The sequence below is a fragment of the Strongylocentrotus purpuratus genome, unplaced genomic scaffold (genome assembly GCF_000002235.5).
Source record: "Strongylocentrotus purpuratus isolate Spur 01 unplaced genomic scaffold, Spur_5.0 spur5_scaffold_6, whole genome shotgun sequence".
In the NCBI taxonomy this organism is placed as follows: Eukaryota; Metazoa; Echinodermata; class Echinoidea; order Camarodonta; family Strongylocentrotidae; genus Strongylocentrotus; species Strongylocentrotus purpuratus.
The window spans coordinates 33,698,585-33,722,154 of NW_022145612.1; the positions used below are offsets into that span (position 1 = coordinate 33,698,585).

The following is a 23,570-nucleotide window of genomic DNA, read 5'->3' on the forward strand; positions in this document are numbered from 1 at the left end:
TGGTGACAAGGCATTCTGAATTTTATTTTTTATTTCTCAATAGATTCAATATACAGCACATCTTTTCACACAAGACATAAATATGATGGCCTTCAACATGAATTAATTAAAAGAGAATGCATTCATAGCATTAATCAAACATCTTGTTTCTTTGTGACTCTAAAACAAAGGACATTCTATTCCACAAAAACATCCCTTTTGTATATGAAATGCAAAGGGTAAACTTAGATATTTCAATTTTTGTTTGTTTTGGCGCAAATCTATTTTTGCAAGATTTTAAAATGTAGTCATTGGTGATACAAGTGTATAATAGTGTCAATACTGTTAGTGTCATCCCATTTCATAGTCCCTCATCCATGATGCTGTAGTAAGAACTCGTGCAGATAGTGTTACATTATCATTTTGAGCACATTTTCAAAGAGTATACTTTTTTATACGAACTATATAGAGGCACATAACCCGAATAGTATGATATCACTGAGACGTGAATTTTTAACTAATTGTGTGTTGATGACTGGCCTTTAAAACAAAACATAATTTTGTATAAAGAAAATAATTTCAAATTAAAAAAAAAATGCCTCACGAAGTTATTGTTAACTAATTCAATTTAATTCAATTCATGTTCTCATATAATTTCAATCGTATCGATGTGTCTTGTTTCAAAGTTCCTCTTGCCATGGAAAAAGAAATCACAATTGAACATTTTATAATAATAGTAGTTAAAAGATTGTTTCGACATACATATTTCACACGTATCTCCTGTCCAAGGTGAAGAGCAAGTGCATACGGGAACGGCTGCTTCAGGTGGACCATTCTGGATCCCATAGGTACATCCGCCTCCATTCATGCAAGGGTTATTCGTAGAGAAACAAGGGTTCACTAAAATGGGGGGGAAATGAAAGACAGCATATGACACAAACGTGATTCACCAGTCATTGCATATCGATCAAATAGTTCCAAAGTAGGGAATATTTAGGCTATATATATTTACATAATCATTCTAATCTCAAAGCCTCACTAGCGTGTATGAAGTATGTGTGTGGGGAGGGCGGTAGGAAAGGCAAGAGGTACTTCTGCACCCCGACAATTTTCTAACCAAGAAACATATAATTGACTTTTCCTTTAAATGAGACACTTATTGTAAAGTAAAATTCATGAAAATCAGATATTCATGGCAGTCGTACTGCCTCCGCCTGTGTCTGTTTTCTCTACTTTCCCCGTCTCCATTCTGACAACTAAGCTTAGGCATCCTTTGATAAAACATTAGCCATGATTTAAAACATAACGCTAATAGATTTAAAGGTCAAGTTCACTCCAAAAAATAACTTACTTCCAATAGAGGCAGAAAAATCAGACAAACCAAATAAAAGAAGTTTGAGCACAAATCGGCTAAACAAAAAATCTTCCCAGTTTTCTTCTTATAAGAAAGATATAAAATCTACTTGAAAAATTATACATTTTTGGGAAAATTCATAAAAAAATAATTACTATTTGACAAAACTATTTGTAATGGATATATTGTAAAGGGGTTCCTAGGTCCTGATTTCACGCACACATTAGCGTTTAATTTCTTACAAAACTGTTTTGGAAGTATCTGATTTATACATTTATTTCCTCGGAATGTTCATGTATCAGCTATACTCAGCTGATTTGCCCAAAATATTCCCAAGGGTGATTTGCGTAATATATTCCTTCCCATGTTCGCTAAAAAAAACCCAGCATTATCCTCCACTCCTACTCCACAATTCAGAGAGTCAATTTACATCTCTCCCCAAGTTGGACGGTCTTTCCCCTAAAATCAATTGTTTAACCTTGCCCCTCTTTTTGGAATTGTTTGGAAGCACAATCGTTTACTCACTTTAAACGCAAACTTCGAATTTTCCTTTTAAAATCATATGTCTAATATCATCTTTTTTCTCCATTGCTCAATCCTAATTGTTAATGAATGATGCATGTTTCGGTTATTAATGTATATAAATGAATTACCTTGTTTCTGAACCTATTGAATGCGTATGAACGAATTGCATGTTGCTATGTGATTTTCTCGGGGTACTATCTAATCCATTTTGCATTCTCTTTTAATAGACGGTCTAATTCTGAACTCTTGAAATTATGATTTCACTCGGGAAACTGTCTAAATTTTATCTTTGTGTTTTCTCCAAGGAATCTTGTGCACGTTGACCTTTCGTGTATTATATTCTTGAATTAATTACTATATCCATACACTTGATGTTTTGGCTAACGGTGCCCTGCTAACTAATGTGTTCAGGTGAATAATACGCATTTTAACCAGGTGACTCTAGGTACGGGTGCTAATGTATTTGTATGCAAATTTCTTTATTCCATTGTGTTTTTAATTCCCTCTCTAGATTACATCTTTCTCTACTGCCTCTATTGCTAAAGTTTTTTTATCTACGATGTTTTTAAAATCAGGAACCTATACTCTACAAGCACCGCTTTTCAATAGGGGCCTCACATTTCACTTAATCTGACATGTGACTTGAATGTTGTTGTAACTTGCTTAATATATACCGTATACATATATCATTTCTATTTCATATGTCTGTCTTTATTTTCTGTAAAATATGGAGAAAAGAAAAACATGAAAACTTAAAAACCCCAGGTTTTGTAAGGCTAGGATATCAACATTCACGACGTTGGATGGAATAACCCTCTCCTACACCCTCTCCTGTTCGGTTGCTTCGGGTAAGATGTTTGCATACTGAATACACCAGTTTACAGTTGTATCAGTGCGCATGAGCAGACAGTTGACCTCGGGTCATTGGCCCCGGAACAGGGCCAAATTGGCCCTGTTCCGGGGCCAATGACCTCTGACCTCTGGTATTTATGCGTAAATTAAGATTGCGCCCATGCAAATGATGATATGCGCGCACAACGCAGCGCGCAGGCAGTGATAGCATCATAATTTGCATGGGCGCAATCTTAATTTACGCATAAATACATGACCTCTAGGTCATTGGCCTTGTTTAAAATGGCGTACACAACTGTAAACTGGTGTATTGTGCGTTGTAGTCCTGCATATACCGCGATAAATAAAAGATTTCCTTCTTATTCAAAATCTTAATTATTTAGCTCATGTTCACAAAATAGCACATATTCTCAAAATAGCCATAAAATAATTCTGAAAATAACGAAATTCAGACGTAAAGTCTAATTCATTCGTTGCAGCCCCTAGAGCACCTTCTCCTTAGACATTGCATATACTCCTACACTGTAATAAATACATTATCAGGGAGAGCTTTCAAGATTGTCTCTCTACGTGGTTCAAAATTCTCCATACTTTGCTGTTGTGTTTGATGATCTGAATATACAAAATTCATAGATTTTTGAGGTCACATTGCGACGGATTAGGTGTCGTTAAAGGATGAAACCTCATAACAACCTCATAATGTAAGAATGAATAAGACCTTCAATAATGGTTAATGAGATGAACTATAGATATGAGCGAATGTAAACAGCGAATTTATTAAGAAATTTGAGGAAAATGGATCTCAGTCGCTAAAACTAAGGGCACATGAATGTTAGGGAGGCTGTGAGAAATCTGATGATTTTTTTTTTAGATGTGAAGTGATAGCAAAATATTGTCATAGCACTTAAGCTAATTTTTTCTCAGTACTTTAAACATGAAAGACATTTGGTAAATTCAGTCGCCTTGGATTTGCAAACCCCTACATTGTCTAAACCTTCATATTCTTGAACAAAGAGCAATTGATTACCTTGGCATTGAAGTTCAAAAGGACATGAAGTTTGAAGGGGGATAATTTGGAAGTTATCTCTTTTTGCAGTTGAGTAGAGTATGTCATGATAGTTTAGAGGGGCAAATACATTTGATAGCTTTGAAAATGAGCACGGTTATATTTCTAAAAGGAGCACAGTCAATTCCTATGTAATTTGGGGCATAATGCCCCTGCCCCCGGCTTCACTACCTTTCATTTTGGTGGTGCAAAAAGAACTCCTCTTACTCTAAAAAGCTGCTCCGATCCTTTGAAACTAGATATGGCTCTTTTAATGACTGCACAAAGGGCACAATATTGGTAAGAGACAATGGAAAAATATAACAGGGGCACTTATCAAGGGGCAACTACATCAAAAGTAACTAAGGGAACATATCAAAGGTGAAAAAAGGGGGGGGATTTGTGAGAAGGAAAAGGGGCATTTATTAAAAATAAAAAGGGGCACCAGTCAAATTGAAAGGAACAATAATAAGAGTTAAAAAGGGCGCACTTCTTAGAAAAGATAAAATGCACCAAAAAAAAAACTACAATGAAAAGGGCACTTGTTTGTGGTAAAAGGAGCACCTATAAGATTTTGGAAGGGGCACTTATCGAAGATTTTTTAAAGGTAAAATAGCCATTTATCAGAGGTATATATTGATGCGCCTCGGAATAGAATTTGTAGATAGACGGCGCTATAGAAATGCCTATAATAATAATAATAATAATATAGGATTTCCCGGCCAATTTCGTCAAAGCGGCAATCCATTTCATTAATGTTTCATTTTTAAACTTGTCGCATTCAATTTCGTTTCGAGTCACCGAATATTTTAAACATGCACATTCAAATTTAAGCTTGGTTCAATCAATTTGGAAATTTGGAAATGCGTAAGGGTCATTCAATTTCGCCAATGTTGAGTGGGAGGTGAATTCTTTGGCGAATTGCGGTTTCATTTTCGTCTATGGGCAACCTCTTTTGCAATCGGGTCATTCAAATTAAAACTAGACCTCATAATCATAGTATGAGGCTCGATGTTCTTTCGGATATTCAGTATTTCATGTTCATTTATTTATTATTTATCTCTATGGTATTTTCTGACATGATTTCAAATTATACAATCTTCTTATTTATCTGATATATTTATATTGTATTTTATGTTTTCTCCTTCTTTCGACATTCTTTATTTTTGTTGAAACATCACTTTATTCATATCTTCATATTTTTCATTATAAATGCCTTAGGGGTTATTTTTTAAATGGTTTGTTTTGATCAATCTTGATTGAATAGGTGAACTTCCTTTCTTTTCATTTAACATCTTTTTCTTTATTCATCATTGTGTTTCGTTTCCATCATGTCCATGTCTATTAAACCTGAACTCTACCTCTGTCCAAGATCTTGTGCTTAGAAGAGAAGTCACAAATTGTGCACCTTCTCTGGGGACAGTTACCCGTGTAATGACAGAACAAATACGCATGTCATTCCTCCAAGTAAACTTTGCATAAAATTATACAAACAGAAGTATATTAAGTGACAAATTATCATCAAATGAAAAGCAATGCACAAATGTCACAAATGTATGCCTAATCACGAAATTGAATGCACGAAGACATACCACCGTCTGTCCGGCGCGAATTTGAACGCTCTTTGCACGCTTTTCTAAATTGAATGCTCGTTTTGCACTTCTCCGTGACAAGAGTATGAAATCGCATGCTACTAAATCAAATTGAATGACGCAATTAGCTTTTTGAATGTTGATCTACACAGTCATTCAATTTCGCACGAATTTGAATGAACGTAACGTTAATTCGGATGCTAAGTTTACGAAGTTGGGCGGGAAAACCTAATAATAAAGGAGGCACTCATAAAAAGGTGAAAAGTGGCACTTATAAGAGCTGCAAATGAGCACTTTTGAGAAAGGAAAATGCACTAACACAAAGAAAAAAGGGCACTCGTTAAGGTTAAAAGGGAACCAAATCAGCTTCGGATATAGGCACTTATCAGAGGTGAAAGGGTCATATATTAGAAAGGGGGAAGAGGCAATAAGTACAGAGGGGAAAAAGGGGCACTTGTAAAAGTAAAAGGGTCACTTCTCAGAGGTAAAAATAGGACACATATAACAAGTTTAAAAAGGGGAATTTATTACAAAGAAAGGGAAGCACCTATCAGAAAAGAATATCGACACATATTATCGGAGGTGAAAAGGGTAACTTACGAGACAGGGCAAGTGGCGCTTATTACACAGAAAAAGGGGCACTTATCCGAAGTAAACAGGGACAATTTTGGGGTACTTAAAAAGAGTGGGGGGGGGCACTGATTCACTGACCCCCTCCTTGGAGTACCGCCTCTGATGCAGTACGTATTTAACGGAAATAAGGTACAGAGAAATACCAAGTAAAATGGCAAATTAAACTACGAATCGATGTAGGAAAGAAAGCACTGACCGAAATGTATTTTTTGAGGGGACAGATAAATCACTGAAGAAAAACCGTTCTTGAAGAGGAGATTCCTATGTGATAATTCTATGCTTGGACGATAGCGTTATATGGTACTATCAATACAACAAATGGAAATGTACAACATCAGAACGATGAGGGTACCATATGTTTAAAAAAAAATTGGGCTTGGTGACAAATAAGTTTTATGATATGGTAATATAATGAAGAATACTGTAATAATTACTTACTCAGTTGACAATTGGTACCATCAAAACCTGTCGTGCAGTCGCAGTTGTACGAGTTTCCACTTATAGTACAGGTACCCTGGTTTTGACATGGAGTTGAAGCACAAGAATCGCCTGTTTAAAAAAAAAACGAAAATCAAACAACAAATGAAAACAAACTTTTAAAAAGGCAACAAAATTATATACCATTAGTTCTCACAAAATGATGATATTCGCTTCCATATTTCATTTAATTTTTTTTTCCATTCAATTTTTAGATCGTTCCATTTCGTTCTGCAAATTCTGAAACGTGCTTATTTTATTAAATTTAATAGGCCATTAACCCATCAATTTCAACAGTTGTCCATTCATTAACGTCAGAGTCAGTTAGAATTCGTCTATTATTATTATGACGATCCGCTACAAAATGAGATGATTGAATTCGTCTTTGGGTGAAATTTGAATAACATTTTGAAGCAGATTGAGCTTTACCGTTGATAGAGCATACTGCAAGACAATACATTTAATTCAAAATTTTCAAACGACAACATGGGTATCCTTTTTAAAATAAGCCGTGTTCGTTGGTTTCCATTTGAATGCACTCACACATAAGTCAATCCGCAGACATGGGTGCCCCTACACTTGACAACTGATGGCCAAGTTTGTTAACCTGCCCCGAAATCGTGAATTTACTATACATTACACATAACAATATGTTACAATAGACACATATGTCAATGGTGTCAAATTTACCGCAATGAAATTCACTTTCGAATGATACCATACATTTTACGATGGTCACACAGAAAATCTTGAGTAAATCACAATTGAGATTTAGGAAGGTGACAAAACAGATTCCGCCCAATCGGAACACGTATTGCCTATGACGTCAAATTTCAGACCGCTTTTTGCCCTTTTCAAGTTCTTTATTTACCTTGAAATTTTGTGAACACATTCTGAGTGGCCAAACGTAGTGTATTTGGTCGTTTCTGAACTGAATGATTTGTGATACGGTTGGACTTATAATAATGTATTCACGCACGAAATACACGTTCGCGTGCATTAATTTTCCATAAAGTTAGTATTGGAAAAAACATTCATTGGCATCTACCACGCACCGCATCCTGTAATCATACATCGAACATACACGCTATTCTTCAAAGCGAGCTTTTCAATGGTGTCCAACAACCATACATCATCCCTCGGGCTGTTCAATCAAGAACAAGCTTCAATGAATGCTCTCTCTCACGAATAACCTATTGTTATACTTCCTTCATGCCATAACCAAAATTATTTGCTTACCAATGATAATTTTCACGAAGTGACGGTAGTGAAAAAAAGTTGCATTCACTTTGCGTTACGATTTTCCTCACTACCGTCACTTCGTGAAAACAAGGACGAATATATTAGTTTGTACGTTTGTGAAATACGTCGTACGCGGTGGGCCTGTACTGTCAACAACAAACAACTATTATCTTGCACGCTCGTGCACGTATAACGTGATGGATTCAGCCAATAAGATGCTTTCTATAAACTAATACCCTCTTTTGCATACCCGTCAAGACAAAACGACAAATCATTTACTTACCACTAAAAGTCAAAACGTTAGTCTGTACGTTTGTAAAATATATTTCACGTTCTACAGCGACAGTCGATCTAAATTGAAAGCAAAACAAATAAATAAAGGAGAAAATAACATTATGAATACATATAAATGTATATAATATATATTTAATGCTTTACATATAAATCAAAGTATAAGCATATTACATTATTATACTAATTTATTCTGCCATCTTACGCTAAAGCAATGACATTTGATTTTTGATATTTTTAATGTGACATTTTGATATTAATTTTGATACTTTATTTTGTATTTGAAAACACGTAATGTGATATTTGATTTTCTAAATCTCGAATCGTATTCTTTCTAAGCATTTAATTGCTATCTAATCTGCTAAATGCACAATTTACCTCACGCTTCATTGTTCTTCTTCTCTCGTGCTCCCTTTAATGTTTTTGTAAACATAAGCAATTATTTTTGTACCTGTTAAATAAGTTGATTGCCTTATGATGTGAGCGTTCTTCAGTATTTTTAATATATGTTAACAAAATACATTTCAATTAAAATTAATGGACAATAAATACATTGAATTCAACTATATCAATAACTATAGACATATCAACATCAACAATAAAAACCGTTATTGTATTGCAATAGCGCACTAGTTCATGAAAAATCTGCTTAAAACACAAAATGATGATATAATAATATTATTGTTATCATACTTATTGGAATCCGTGGAAAGCTACGGGCAGCTCTAACAGATGAGAAACATCAATTGTATTATCATTTCCATGATTTGATTAAAAGAATTTGTTTTCACTGGCTGCCTGCCGTAGCAACAAATAGAGTTGACAAGAGACTTAACTCCGTTTCGTTGACGATCAGCCATGCACAAAAAAGACGAAAGACTTCATGCAGGGCTGATCGTCATCGAAACGAAGAAAAGTCTGGTATCAACTCTGTTTGTTGCTACAGCAGGCAGCCAATGAAAACGAACTCGTTTAATAAAATTATGGAAATGCAAGCATTACTTTAAACAAACAGGACTTTGTTATTCCTGGCTCAATTTTTCTGATTGAGGTGTCATATGAAAGGGCAGAAAGTGAACTTTCTAGAAATGGGATTTTCTCTTTGAAATTCAGATACCGCCCGCCAAATGACTTTTTGGTACCCTCTCTTCAAATTGCTTTTATTAACTTATTCGTAAAATATGCATCATATAAGTTGCATCAAATGAAAGAAGAGGATCTAAGCTTTACAAATATGTGTAATTTATTAATTATAATAATGATTAAGATATGATAAAACATCGATAATTCAAGGTGAGGGAAAGCGTCATTATGTAAAGGGGGTGGGGTAACATTGCAATGGCGATTTAAGACAATCGTATGTTGTTCTAAGAAACTGTGACAGAATGAGGCAGAAAAGCTGTCAGTAATTGAGAGAGAAAGGGTCTATTGATTCAACAGGCTTGTTTGCAAATTGCAAATTGAATGATTCGTTTACAAAGACTGCTTCAATTGGCCTCATATTTTTGTAGGTATTAGGTATTTCCACTTAATAATAGAGTTTCCGGGGCAACTCTTGATTTTCCTTGGCAAAAGGGAGACACTGTTTTTAAATCCTTTTTAAAGTAGAATTCTACTTCATTTCCCATGTATCTAAGATTTCACAGGGCCTTGTTCGAATCCAGAGGATAACTTTTTTTTTGTTTCAAATAATATACCTACTCCTTTTCTCATGATATCTAAAATCTATCTGCTAAATTGTCAATTGCATCGCGTCGTAGAGCAAAAAAGTTTTACTAAAGCCTCGGTCACAAATGCCATTACGAACTGCTACGAACGCCGTACAAACGATTTTCAGACCATGGAAATTCGGGAAGACAATGGGAAAACAAGGAGATTCGTACGAAATTGTTGTTCGTACGAACCTTTGTGACCGTAGCATTACCTAAAAGAGTTTATGTAAGAAAGAACACATGTTGATAACTACCATTTACAGTATATTTACAGTAGATTTCCAAGTAAATAGATGGCATCCCAAGTAGACTTTGTCCATTTAGAATGACTCAATAAATGACAAGGCTGACCTTAAGTCAATACGGGATGCGAGAGAAGCCAGGGTGGAGTCATCATAACAAAAGGAATATCATAAACTTTGCTTGTAAATCAACTTATTCTTGAGCCTGAGTTGACACTGTCACTTTTTCTCTTCAAATGCCCAAACTAAATGCAAATAAGTCAGCAAAATTTTTCGGACTGAAAAGGCTTTTGACCCACATGCATTGCTTCACATCAAAGTATATACAAAGGGATTTTGACAACAGCTTGAGTATAAATTACTCTTGAAAATGAACTATAATTTAGGGTCACATATAGGTTATAATTTTTAAACGGGAATCTGTTGGTAACTTCTTTTAAATATACGGACTGCATAATTATATAAGAGTTGAAAGAAATTAACAGTTGACTGATTGCCAAGCGACCCCATGTCAACCGTCAAATGGACCCTGAGTCAATTTCTGTGATAATATTGAACATCGGTTTAGGGTTTATGTTATGTTTCTGCCTCTGTATCTTTCTCTCTGTCTCTGTCTCTGTCTCTCTGTCTCTCTCTGTGTGTCTCTCTCTAGGGGAGTGGGCTCCAATACTTACGTAAACTGGATATCTCCATACGGTCTATCGGCTTGCCAAGTGAAGTCCTGCCGTAATCTTTTCTCCGTAATGTTATCATGAGTTACCATTTGATTTAAAGTGGTGCAGCTTCCATATTTGAAACCGTTTCCTATTGAAGTGAAGACTCCTATGGCCGGTTTGGTGGAGGATTCCGCGCCTGGCACATGCGCCACAGCTTTCAATGCGAGCCCTTTAAAGTACTCGGATGAATAGACTGAGGGACCACTGTTCCGAAGTATTGACACTGCCAAGAAAAATAATAATATAGAAAATAATATATCACATGACGAAGGAGCATTTAAAGGGCAACCTAATCCTTGTAATAAGTCCATTTGTATGAAGGCAGATAAACAAAATGAACAGAATGGCGAAAGTCTGAAGAAAATCCGACAACATAGTAATATGAATATGTGAATCATAAATGATTATACAGAAACAGAAATAAGTAAGCCTTTCAACTTTAGGCAATTAATGCACTATAAACTGGGTTCTTGTAAAGCGCTCATTTTTGAAAGACTTGGCAATCCTGCAGGAGCTCCTGATTATTACACTGGCTTTAGAATGGCTGCCATTACGGCGCTCTAGCACTTCAAGGAATTAATTCCTGCCAGGTACCCATTTACATCACCTGGGTTGAGTGTGGCAGATGTAGATCAATGTCTTGCCAAAGGACATTAGTGCCGCGGTGAGATTCGAACCGCGGGCCTTGTGATTCCCAGTCCGGTGACGTATCTACTCGACCACGACACCTCTACTAATAAATAATAACATTTGATAATGATGACAATAGCATTCAATAATAAGAGCAATTAAGAAAATACGAATTGACATAAAATATATCAATACATTTACTGCGAGTTAAAAAACAAAAACAGAATGAGATCTATCACGAAATATTTAAATTAGCCCCCAACCTTTTACACTTATTTCAACTATGGTACATTCACTCTCTTCTGCGTGCATGCCCCTGTCACTTAAAACCGGAAACTCTTCCCGTCTCTCTTCCTACCACTATACCATCTGCCCCCCCCCCACCCCCTAACCACCACGACACGCACACATGCACAGAACACACCAACCACCTTCATTCTTTATAAATTCAATAAGAATATAAAAAATAGCATTAATGCAAAAATAAAAAAACCCGCATATACATGCATTAGTTCCTTAAAGTCTGTTGTAAATGCAGATTATTTCGTGACGCTTAATGTTGTTTAATACTCTTCAATTTTTGTATTCCCAACTCATTTTCCTCATCCCTATATTGAAATATAGTTTTACAAAATTCATCTAGAGTAGAAATTACACCCATGTGACCTTGGCCGAAATATGCTACTTTATTAAAAAAATTATTATAATGCATCATTATTTTAGTTCTCAATGTTTCTCCTTTTATGCTTTTATGCGTTGTGTAGTTCTACTAGCCCATTTTTTTCTTATTCCAATCAATTCCTTGCACATGGCTTTAACATATCCACAGTCCCATGATAAATGTGAGTGTGATTCTGACGTATGTTTACAAAAAGAACACTGGTCAATATCAACAAAACAAAACGTTAACAGATGTTCTGTTAAATAAAATTGCTCCATTGAGTGATTTGTACTGAAGTTCCTTAATTTTTTTATAAAAGCGTTGTAATTCTGGCTCTTACCAAAGTTATTTGTGATCTCCTTTTTTTGAAAATTCAAAATCATCATGACCTTCTCGAATGGTACATCATTCTGTAGGATTATATTTCCACATCTACTGTGTACCAGTTGTCTGACCTCCCGTCATACTACATTACATATCACATTTCACAAATGTTAGCTATATCTGTACTACACAAACCTAAACTCTGGACTGGACTGGAATTTATATATTTGTATTTTATTTTCAGCAACAATGAAGGCGCTCGTCATTACACACGTAACACCACACCCACACCGAATATCCTAACCTGCTTTATACTGCACACATATAGAAACACTATATACAACCTACCACACCTTGACACTCACAAACACAGACACATACACGCACGCACACACACGCACACACACGCACATACACGCACACACACACATTGATGCCTACACTCACATATAAACATCAGGTATTGCATGAACATTGTTTTGACAAAATATCGATGTGGATTCAAATTCTAATTGTCCATTATATTTAGATTTAAGTAAAAATATGAACTAAACGAGAAACACTTTTCACGTTAGACCTATTCCTCCCCCAGGTTTTGAAAAAATTAAAAGAGCCCCTTATTTGTCCCCCCCCCCCCCAATTTTAGCCTGAATGTAGAAGTACACTATTGTAGGCATTTATAATTTTCACACAAAACAATACAGGTATTAATGTATTTCATGAAAAAACTCACTTGTGGAATGTAATGTAAAAAGCAATGTGGCATTTAAGATACGAGGGCAGAAAGGCATGAAAACGCGCCCGATGATTACAAAATAGCGCCTGAGTGGTCATGAGTGTGATTCTTCAAAACGTTAAGTTCATGGGATGCTGAAGCTATGCTTCCAAAGTTTTGAAAGAATCGGAACAGTTACAGAAGAAGGGACCAAAAAATGTTAACAAGCACTGCGTGCTGAAATACTATGATATGTGAAGCAGAAGACCCGCGCTCAGGCCCTAATGACCTTCTTTTTCTATTGCCAGTACATGTCATCATTGAGCGGAAACTTAGTGGAATACGTCATGTGACCATCCTTCAATTACTCAAGATTTACTGTGTAAACATACACTGTGTCTCTTATCATTCGAAAGGGTATTTAATTGGTGTCATTCTGACATCATTCCCATTCGCGCGCAATTTACAACCATATTATGCATTATATAATGCATAGTAAATTCACATTTTTTGGCGATAATTTCCTTATAGAGATTTACCTGTTACACTACTTGTTGTGTCATATGTCGACTCAGTTACGAAGATTACGAATGGCGATTGCGTTCCGGTTTGGGGTTCGATCAGCACACTTAGATTGTCCCTGTGTCCAGGAGCAAGATCTGCGCATGCCGAATTGGGTGCTCCCGTCGGTAGTCCTACGACAAATATCCCACAGTAGAAAGTGACCGAGAAAATTATCCCGAGCCATAGTTTCAGGAACATTTCCATGTTATTAGCCACCTAAGAAGACTAGAAATTAAAAATCCCAGAGTTTAACATTGGTTCATGTAGCAAAGTTAAACGGTGATGAGTTCGAGTTGTCGATGAATACTGTTGTAAAAGTTACGACCGAAACGTCACACCCAAAACTTTGCAAGTACAGTGCACCGAAGATCTACTCAGCATTCATTATACAACACAGATATACAAGTGTGTTACAACAGTGTACAACACAATTTATTACTATACACACTACGTATGCCCTCTCTTTCTCTCTCTCTCTCACTCAATGGATGCTTTAACAACAATAGTTATTCAATCATAAAAAAATTGGTAGCATATTTCCTTTTGTCAGTTTGTTTGGCGGACTATCCGTGGTTGGATGATTTTATTGAAACGCGGTCGCCGATTCGTCATTGAACCTTGTATTTCATTTCTTTAAAACTTGCTTTTTTGGTGAAGAGATGAGATTCGGCCGACATAAGTGGAAGTTCGTAGATATTTAAGGGTTACAGAGACCACTATAAAGGTTCATACCGCACCCTTAAGTCTAATTCAGATGTGGCGCGGGAAAACCGCGGCGTTTTTCAATATTTTGTTATGATGTAAGATGTAATACCCCTTCACCTTTCTGTATCTTATAAGCAGAGCTCAGTAAATACACGCAATTTATTTTACACGTACGTTTAAAAAAACGTATCAGTTTCTCGCAGTGATTTACCGTAATCCGCCCTATAAGAATAAGCCTCTATGCACACATAAAGAAAATATGAATGACTAAAAGCGTACACTGATAGTTTTGCCTAGAAAACCCGTCTTTAAAATTACCTTTTAACAAAAGAGTATGGGCGTGGAAAACTATCGGTAAACAAGGGCGAACAAGTTATAATGTCACTATTATGACACCGTACTATTTTGCCTCTTCTACACATCAGCCACTAGACGGGGAGAGGGGAGGTGAACGGGAATGTTAACTAAAAAAATGTAAGCGCAATGATCTTGGTGGGCCTATTATATCTAATTTCACAGTCAACGTGAGTGGACGAAAGCTTGCCTACTAAATAATGTAAGGTTGGTAGAAGCTTAAACTACATGAGTACCCCATCCAATGAAAGTTTTCTGTTTCATTATACAATTTGTGCACAATACATTGCAGCAGCTGGAAATTAATAGGTCTGTCCATAAATATTTTTGATACTAAAACCCCAATGTGACAGCGACTCCCTAAAATTGTATATGTTTTATATTGTTTGTTAATGCTGTATGAAACAGAGTGCTGAATCCAAATGTGCCACTACAAGCCGTGTGAGTGTCTGCTCTTACCATTGTGAACATAATTGTGCCCCTATATTATAAGGTCATTCCAAAATATTCATAGTGATCTTGAAATCTTTAATCCTAAGAGTTGCTGGCATGACTTTCGATTTTGCACTTGGGGTAAAATGTAGGTCTTCGACTAATGAGAATATGCTGCTAATATCAATAATTTCAAAAGAAAAACTAAATTCATGAACACTTTTTCTCTGAATTTCTCATGATGTTTCTAGCCATTGGACTATATGCTACATTTTCACATTGGCGTCATTATTACATTTGATATAGGCCGACAGCTTAGAATAGTAGATTTTAGAGAAGTTAATTAATTTTTGTTTGTATATCTTACTCATTCTTAAATGCTTTTTTGACCGCTAAGGACCTAGTCATCAGTGTGTTTGTTATGCGTGTGCGTGTGTGTGCGTGTGTGTGTGTTCTATATTCGGTAGCTTAATATTTCCATCCCTTGTATATACGTTCCATTCTTTTTATTCACCTTTCCATATTTTCCCCCTTCCATAGGGTTCTTTATTTTCAAAACAAATGCCATCATATACAGTATATCCATATATCCATATATCATATATACAAATGATTAGAGAAATAATTTCCATACATAATGGCTTGACACAGATAATAATCATCACGGCCGAAAACTTTTGTGGCAGATAAAAACAAACATTTATGACAAAATTAGTATTTTAAATATATAATTAAAAAATACCAAACATAAAATACATGATCATGTTTATGTTAGCACATTTCCAACACTCTCAAAATATTTTCTAAAGTAAAACCATTTCTTTTTCAATTTATTCTCTCTGAGATTTGTTTGGTATATATATTTTCCATTTCATAATAACGTTTTACAGCTGATAAAATTATATCATATGATGGTGGTTGATTTCGTAATTTAGCTGAAAATATTTCTTGTCTTACAACCATCAGAACACAGTTGAGTGCATTATTATTGCTACCGCAAAATCCAAACAATTTATTTTGATTTGTAAGTTTGATCCTTTCCCCCGTATTACGAAATATCCAGAACTTTAACTTCGACCATACTTCATTAGAATAGTTACAAAAGCAAAAAACATGTATGGTAGTTTCATCATTGTTACTACAAAAAGTACACTTCTTGTCAGCCACTACACCAAATCTTAACAAACTGTCCTTCATATATAATATTCTATTTAAAATCTTGATTTGAAACCACCTCATGTTGATATCTATTGTTGACTGAAATGGAATTTGACAGTACGAACCTCAAAGTACATCTTGAAAATCTAAAAAACTTGTCCACTTTGTAAGGGCTTTACATTCTTTTACTTTGTTTTTTTTAGCAAAGACTGATAAATATGTAAACAACCAACATTTTTTTCACCACAAGGTGCACGGCTTCGGGAATAATAGGTTCTAAGGCCTTTCCATATTGTTAATGTATGTATTTTATTGACTATAGGGCCCCGATCACAAGCTTAGCTTCTAAAGGGGTCCTAAAACCATTCATTTTTATGATGTAATCAAGTTAATATATGATGATTAATGTACTATTACCAGTCTCTTTATAAAAGATTATATCATGTTTTGTGTGGTTTTGAATAAAATATAAATTATACATGCTTGAAGGAAAAAAATAAATTGTACTCATTTCTTGTGTTGGACATTACCGATTTAGTCAATTTAAAGAGCTCGTATACCTATAGTGGTCTATTGTAAGGTAGGATAAGGTATGGTATTCGTTTATCAACATACAGCAGCCAAAGGCTAAATTGCATGCATGATTTACAGATATTTGATTTTTTTTTTTTTAACTCAGTAAAACTCAGAAAGGGAAGAAAAAAGGTAAAGGAAAAATGTGGAGCAGAAAAATATTAAAGGAGAATAGGAAAGGAATGTTGAGGGAGAGGGAGTGGAGAGAGAAGGGGAGAAGAGAAGGGAGAGTGAGAGAGAGAGAGAGAAAAAAAAAAGAGAGAGGGAGGGAGAGCGAGAGAGAGTGTGAGAGAGAGAGAGAGAGAGAGAAAAAAAGAGAGAGGGAGGGAGAGCGAGAGAGAGTGTGAGAGAGAGAGAGAGGGAGAGAGAGAGAGAGAGAGAGAGAAACACGAACACAGAGCTGCAAATACAAATTAAAAATGTAATTGAAAAAAGTTATTTCATCCAAGCTAGTGGGAATGCACTTTAAAGGAATTGAATCATAAAAAAGTAATTTGGAGACATGAAATACATATCCACATTAAAGGCAACATTCATCTTCAATTCACTACTATGTGTGTTTTAAAAATCAATGTTCAGATTTTCAGCATTAGAGTTCAACAGTTTGATAATTTGTGGCATTGCGCTTTTTTGTAACGTTGTGTCCTACACTTAAGTTCTCGTAACCTGTTTGATGATTGACTTTTCGGTAGCCAATGACGACAGTTCTTGAAAAGCTGAGTGGAAAAGTCCCAACAAAGACCATCTCTCCTTTCTTTGAGCGATACCAGGTTGCAAGTGCCACACTGCACAGCAGTACTCAAGGATCGGCCTGATGTATGCATAATGAGGTGAATACGGTTAAGAGGTCCATTGTAGGCATAGGAAAACGTTTGAGCCTCCTCAAGATATAGAGCGTTCTTGCGCCTCTGGATGTGATATAATCGACGTGATCTGTCCAACGAAGATCGTTCCTCACGATCACGCCAAGCAGTTTTACCTGCCGACTTTTCGGGTATGAGTTGATCAAGAAGCTTTATCTCGGGTGGAGGCTGTTGGCGACGCGCGAAGGAGATTTGCATGACCTGACATTTGTGTATACGTCATGGACTGTGGACCGAATAGTTTGCAGTTCGAGTCCCGCCGCGGCAATAATGTCCTTAACTAATGGTTAAAGAGCTCGTACCGAAAGTGGTCTAATGTATATGACCGATGTTAAATGTGTACCCGTTAGGATGCGAATGTTGATTTGGTTGGATTAGCATGTAAGCACTCAGGCGCGTACGCAGGATTTTTTCAAGGGGGGGTTTTAACATTTATAAATCGGTCCGAAAATTTCGCAACGACTCAGCCAGCCGCTGAATAAGCGGGGGGGGGGGGGGGGGGGTAAGAGGACACTTTTTTTTTTTTTTTTTGGTCTCGAAATTTGGAAATTTGACATTTTGCTCCGTTGGGGGGGGGGGTAAGGTCACCTTTTTTAGGTCGGCCATGGGAATAATTTTTTTTTTTTTTTTTTTTTTTTTTTTTAATAATTAAAATAATTTAGGGGGGTTTACACACAAAAATTTTCCAAAGGGGGGGGGTTTAACTCCCCAAACCCCCCCCCTGCGTACGCGCCTGTAAGCACTTGTAAAATGGCGCCTGGTCGGAATACCCCCAGGGAGCGGAGCGTGTGTAATATAATGTGAGGATTACAAATTGAATATAATGACCGGGGATATAATATTTACAATGTGCAGCGCCTTGAAACGTAGTATCAAGCGCTCCACAAAATAATGTTATTATTATCTTACAACTTTAACAAATCATAAATGTCTAATTAGTTGTCCGATTTCATTCAAACTTTCACCAGTCTACTTCTCTGATTCGTTTGCTTACCTCTAGAGTAGTTTTCTTTTAAGGTCAGATTTCCCTTTAAAAATAGCATGACTGTTCAAAAACATTAAGCTGAAAGATGTTAAACTTCCGTCTTCCAGTCACTGGGGGGGGGGGGGGTCGGGCTTGTACCGAATGGTCGTCGTTTGGTGCTGCGCAAAGATTCAATCAGTTTAATTTTGGCCATTACAAGAAGTGGGCTATTGATGTAGACATATACTCGTAGGTGAATATGCATGTGACACATGTTTTACACATTTTAACATAATAGCAGTGAAGGGATGTTCCTTTGTCTACTTGAGGAACTGTATATTTTGTCCGCTTTCTTTGTCTGTCATGTTCATAGTGTCATGTACCCTTTACAGCTTATTTTATGTATGTTAATACCAAAGACAAAAATAAGTCAGTCAGTCACTCTATAGTGTGAAAGAGAATTTTTTTTTTTGAATTGAATTGAATTGAATTGCATTAAGTGTCACAGTGAAGTCTAGAAACCACGGGTTTCCTTGCATAATTTGAATACTAGGACACTGCTAATGTTTACATTTCACAGATAGGACATAGTTGACATAATTATTCATAATTCCTGCAAAGTTCTATAGAAATTGATGTTGGCTGCAAAAGGGATCCACTACCTTTAACGGCATGATGAAAAATGCTTCTTTAGAGCCAATTTGAAAGTCGTTACATTAGTTATTTGCATAATATTTCCCCAAAAAATATTCCAGAGAGTTGCACTATCATAACACTATATTGCACTCTTAAAATATTCTGTATCACATATACCCCCCAAAAGATCGTGATTGGCACATTGCCAGGTGTCAATATTATGTACAGCCGTTGATACTTCATGAAAAACATTTCCTCTAATGGAGCTACTAATATAAAGCACCAGCACTCATGGCCATGATGGCTCTCCACAGTTGAACAGGACGACATGATTGCGGGGAACTGGAGCGCTGAAGCGTAAGATGGGCGTCCATACAATCCGAGTTGTATTGGGGTGATTCATTGACATGGCATGCCGTTGTATTGTGGTCTTGATGGGAGTGACTGGGTGTGTTCGCTCACCTGACCGGGTGTAGTGAAACAGTGACGTATGTTGGTACGAAAAAAATGAACTCACTATATAGTTGAAAGATGGCTGGATAAAAAAAATTAAAATGTACTATGGACTCTAATATGGAATCTCAACCATTAACTTTTCAAAACAAATAGACAAGATGCATGGCCCTACACCAGAAGGAAATTTACTGATATTTCATATTTTTTGCTTTTTATTAACGCTGCATATACTGCAAAGGTCACGTAAACATAATTGTGGGCGATCAGTTTTTATATTACCTTTTTTTTTTGGTCAATGTGAAAAAAGATGAAAAATACATCTTTCACTAAAACTCAACAAAACAGGATGTAACAATCTTCCGTTTATATGAGCTCATGTATCTCTATGTGTTATCTCCAAGTTGAGACTATAATGTTTGTACTGATAGAGGGCGCTAGATACACCCTCTAATTTGGCCCAGTGAGCAAGGCAAAAGTTTGGCCCAGGATATCACCGTTTGAGATGTTATTATTTATGACTTCTTCACTTCACATAGCAACAAAAATGACACAAAAAATTAACATTTTTATGTGTTGTATGGAAACAATATCATAATATCATACAATAACGTTTTTTTTAATGAGTCTTTTAGTTGTTTCTTAAACATATTCTTCATTGGACTCGTTCGAATAAATATGAATTGAATTGAATTGAATTTCATAATTAAAGCAATTTGATAAAAGTTTACTTTAAAAAAAGGGTAACGTATGCAATTGATATAATGTAGGACCTGTATGAGCTTAGTGTGCGGCTCTTGAACATAGTCGAACAGTTATCTTTTGGAGAAGATAGAAACAATTTTTTGATCTTTATTTTTTAATATGTGTACTTTGATTTATATAATATTCCAATCCTACGTCTAGAGAAGTAAGCACTAGTATTATAATTCAGGTACGGATCCACTGTAATACCTAATCAATAAATTGAGTGCTTTCTTTATTTTATATTGAAATTCCATCAATCTCTATCGAAGTCGAGGCATTGTCATGTTTAAAATGTATGTAATTAGTTTTTACTCAGGTTTAGGAGTAAATTGTTACTTCTGAAAAACGAGGTACGAGACGGTAATGATAATGATAATGAGCTCGTCAATGGTTTTTATTAACCAGTGTAGCCTTTTAGGGGCATAGCAGCAGAGAACCATATACTTTAACAGAAATCATGACAAATACTGTCTTATTTTGCACATCTGCATGAGCTAAGTTGAGTTGCTATAACAATATGTACTAGATTTAAATTACGTTTCACCCCTTCAAATAAATATATCAAGGAGGTCTTCATCCTTAATAAGTGCGATAACACATAAACATACAGAAAATTAAGTAGCATTTATTATACCAAACTGGTATGTATTCGATGAATATGTGTGGGCCACGTTTTTACAACAATTTCAAGTATCAACTTATTATCAATATACATGTAGAGGTCTATTTTATATACGCATATAATTATATACATTATATTTTTTTCTTATACATATTTTGTTTGTATATGTATACATTAAGCATGAAAGTTCCGTTTCCAATACAATATTCATACTGTAAAACGTTGGTTCTCCTTGCTTGTTATGGTAAGATCTGTCATATGGTTTGTACTTTCACAGAACGGCTTAGTTTTTATCCAAAAAGGTATATGATTGAACTACACATTTCTTTTCTTCGGCAGAATTTTACCAGATAGATTCCGTGATTTGGCTTTGAATACTAAGCTAACTTTCTGAATACTTGAAAAGTTGTACAAATGTTATATAACAGAATTCCTTAAAGTGTGCAAATAGCATTAAGTATATTTGGCATTCTATTGATAACCGTGAAGTACAATTCGAAGAGGGTCCCTCCCTTACCATGAAGGTCCCCCTAATTTATTATTTTATAAAAATAAAAATTGAATGAAGAAACCTGTCCAATTGCATCGTTCATAACAAGGTTGCACATCATGGTCGGTATGGGTACATGGACCTCTTGAGGTCACATCTTAATTAGAACATGCTTTCCATTCAATCGTGAGTAATATCAGGGAGATGAGACTATCCTCCCTGATAATATCGAGTGGAAAGGGGTATATTGTAAAGTGATGCAATATGTTATCATCTTAAACATGTCTGTTATTTACCCCAGAAAAGAAACGTGTAGACACGATGATGTTTACAAAGTGTAATTAAATATTTCCGAAATGTTCTTAAGAACTCTATCTTATATATGCACCGTACCTTAAGGATCATCAAAATAATAATTTTCAAAAGTATAAATGGTTTTCCCGTTTCATTGATTGCCACTTTACCAGTTGAAAAGATGACTACTACCGCACAAACGCTTATTTTATGGGGCGCATACCTCATTCGAATATTAATTTTCTTTTGAATTATGTTTGTGTGGTCTCCTCACTGCCTAGCACCTGGGAATAATGCCAACACTATTCGACTTGTACTTCATTGTTATTAATAGAAATCAAGTCATACCTAATGATGCATAATTTAGGAATCATATGGCATTGCCTCAGGTTCATGACATGAAGAGGACTTTAAGGTGTGCGTGAAGCTGTTCGCCTCACTTCACCTGCACATTTTCTATACAGTATTATGTTTCTCTTCGTTGAATAAACAGTTTTTCTATACACTCAGAGCAAGCAGTGTTGTGACGAGCACAAATCAACCGTGAATGATGTGACGTCATACTTGCATGAGAACTAAAGACTTAATTTTAAAGCCATGACTTGCAATGTATACTTAACATTTTCCATACGCTAAGATATATACTAGTAGTACATGTCATGAACTTTGTTGTGAGAAAAACCGAAGGTTCTTGAGCAACAAACTACTCTAAAAGAAAGCAACAAATCATTGAAGCAGACTGGTGAAATTTAAAATAAATTGGACAAAGAACAAGAAAGTTAAGAATTTTTGAAATTCGTAATCAATATACATACACTGTCGCTCATAAAGGTGGAATATTTTAGTTTTACCCCAATTTATGGAATTATTTATAAATTATTTAAAAATAATAGATCTAGATAATAGTATACATTCTCAGATTTTATTGAATAATGATTTGCCAATGTGTGTTTTGCGGGACTGCTAAAGCATGTGTATGCTACTATGCTTATTAACTAGGGGACCTACGCCCTCAAGTCATAAATGACAGTAATGAGGATTAATGCCCCACAAAAGGGCACTAATATAGCACATCGACACGGTTTTGATCCTGGGCCTCACAGTTACGAGGCCATTGTTTTGTCACTGAACCATGACTGTACGTAGCGGGGGCTAGGGTAGGGGGCAGCTTCCTTAAATGAATAAAAAACACAGAAAATGCAATAAATTTTCAATAATTCATTGCATTTTACCCCGGTCCCCAACATAAAAAAATCCTCTGGGCGGCCATGCATTATGGCTCAAGGCATGGGCACACAGGGGGGGGGGGGGGGGTTGGGGGGTTAAACCCCCCCTTTGGTATTTTTATGTGTGTAAAGCCCCCCCCCCCCCCATCACCTTCCTAAACCCCCCCCCCCCCCTTTGGATTTTTTTTTAATTAAAAAAAAAAAAATGTTCCCATGGCTGACCTAAAAAAGGTGACCTTACCCCCCCCCCCCCCCCTTCCCCCCCAACGGAGCCAAATATCAAATTTTCAAATTTCGAGACCAAAAAAAAAAAGTGTCCTCTTACCCCCAACAACAATTTCCCGATTGAAAATATTTCTGTGATATGAATCCGTATCTGAAATAGTTGGTCCGTGGGCTTAATAAGGGGAGACTTGATCCCAATCATCAGGGGCATCCCATTATCTCATCCCGCCTATATCTTGTTATCAAGTTTGATTATTTTGATATTTGTACCTTT

The 23,570-nt window shown here is 35.9% G+C and overlaps 1 protein-coding gene across 3 annotated transcripts in view; it reads right to left on the reverse strand.

The window, feature by feature from the left end:
- The window catches only part of LOC589830 (fibropellin-1), a 73,678-nt gene extending 59,742 nt beyond the window's left edge, over nt 1-13,936 (reverse strand). Inside the window, exons 1-5 of one of the 3 annotated variants that reach the window (XM_030973526.1) lie at nt 13,530-13,936; nt 10,619-10,883; nt 7,983-8,050; nt 6,419-6,529; nt 742-879 (exon numbers count right to left, since the gene is read on the reverse strand). In XM_030973526.1, the coding sequence (XP_030829386.1) occupies nt 742-879; nt 6,419-6,529; nt 7,983-8,050; nt 10,619-10,883; nt 13,530-13,758 (811 nt within the window). In that variant the 5' untranslated portion in view covers nt 13,759-13,936. The remainder of the gene's footprint in view (nt 1-741; nt 880-6,418; nt 6,530-7,982; nt 8,051-10,618; nt 10,884-13,529) is intronic. The other 2 variants (XM_030973525.1, XM_030973527.1) reach the window with 2 other exon arrangements.
- Between the last annotated feature and the right edge of the window lie 9,634 nt (nt 13,937-23,570).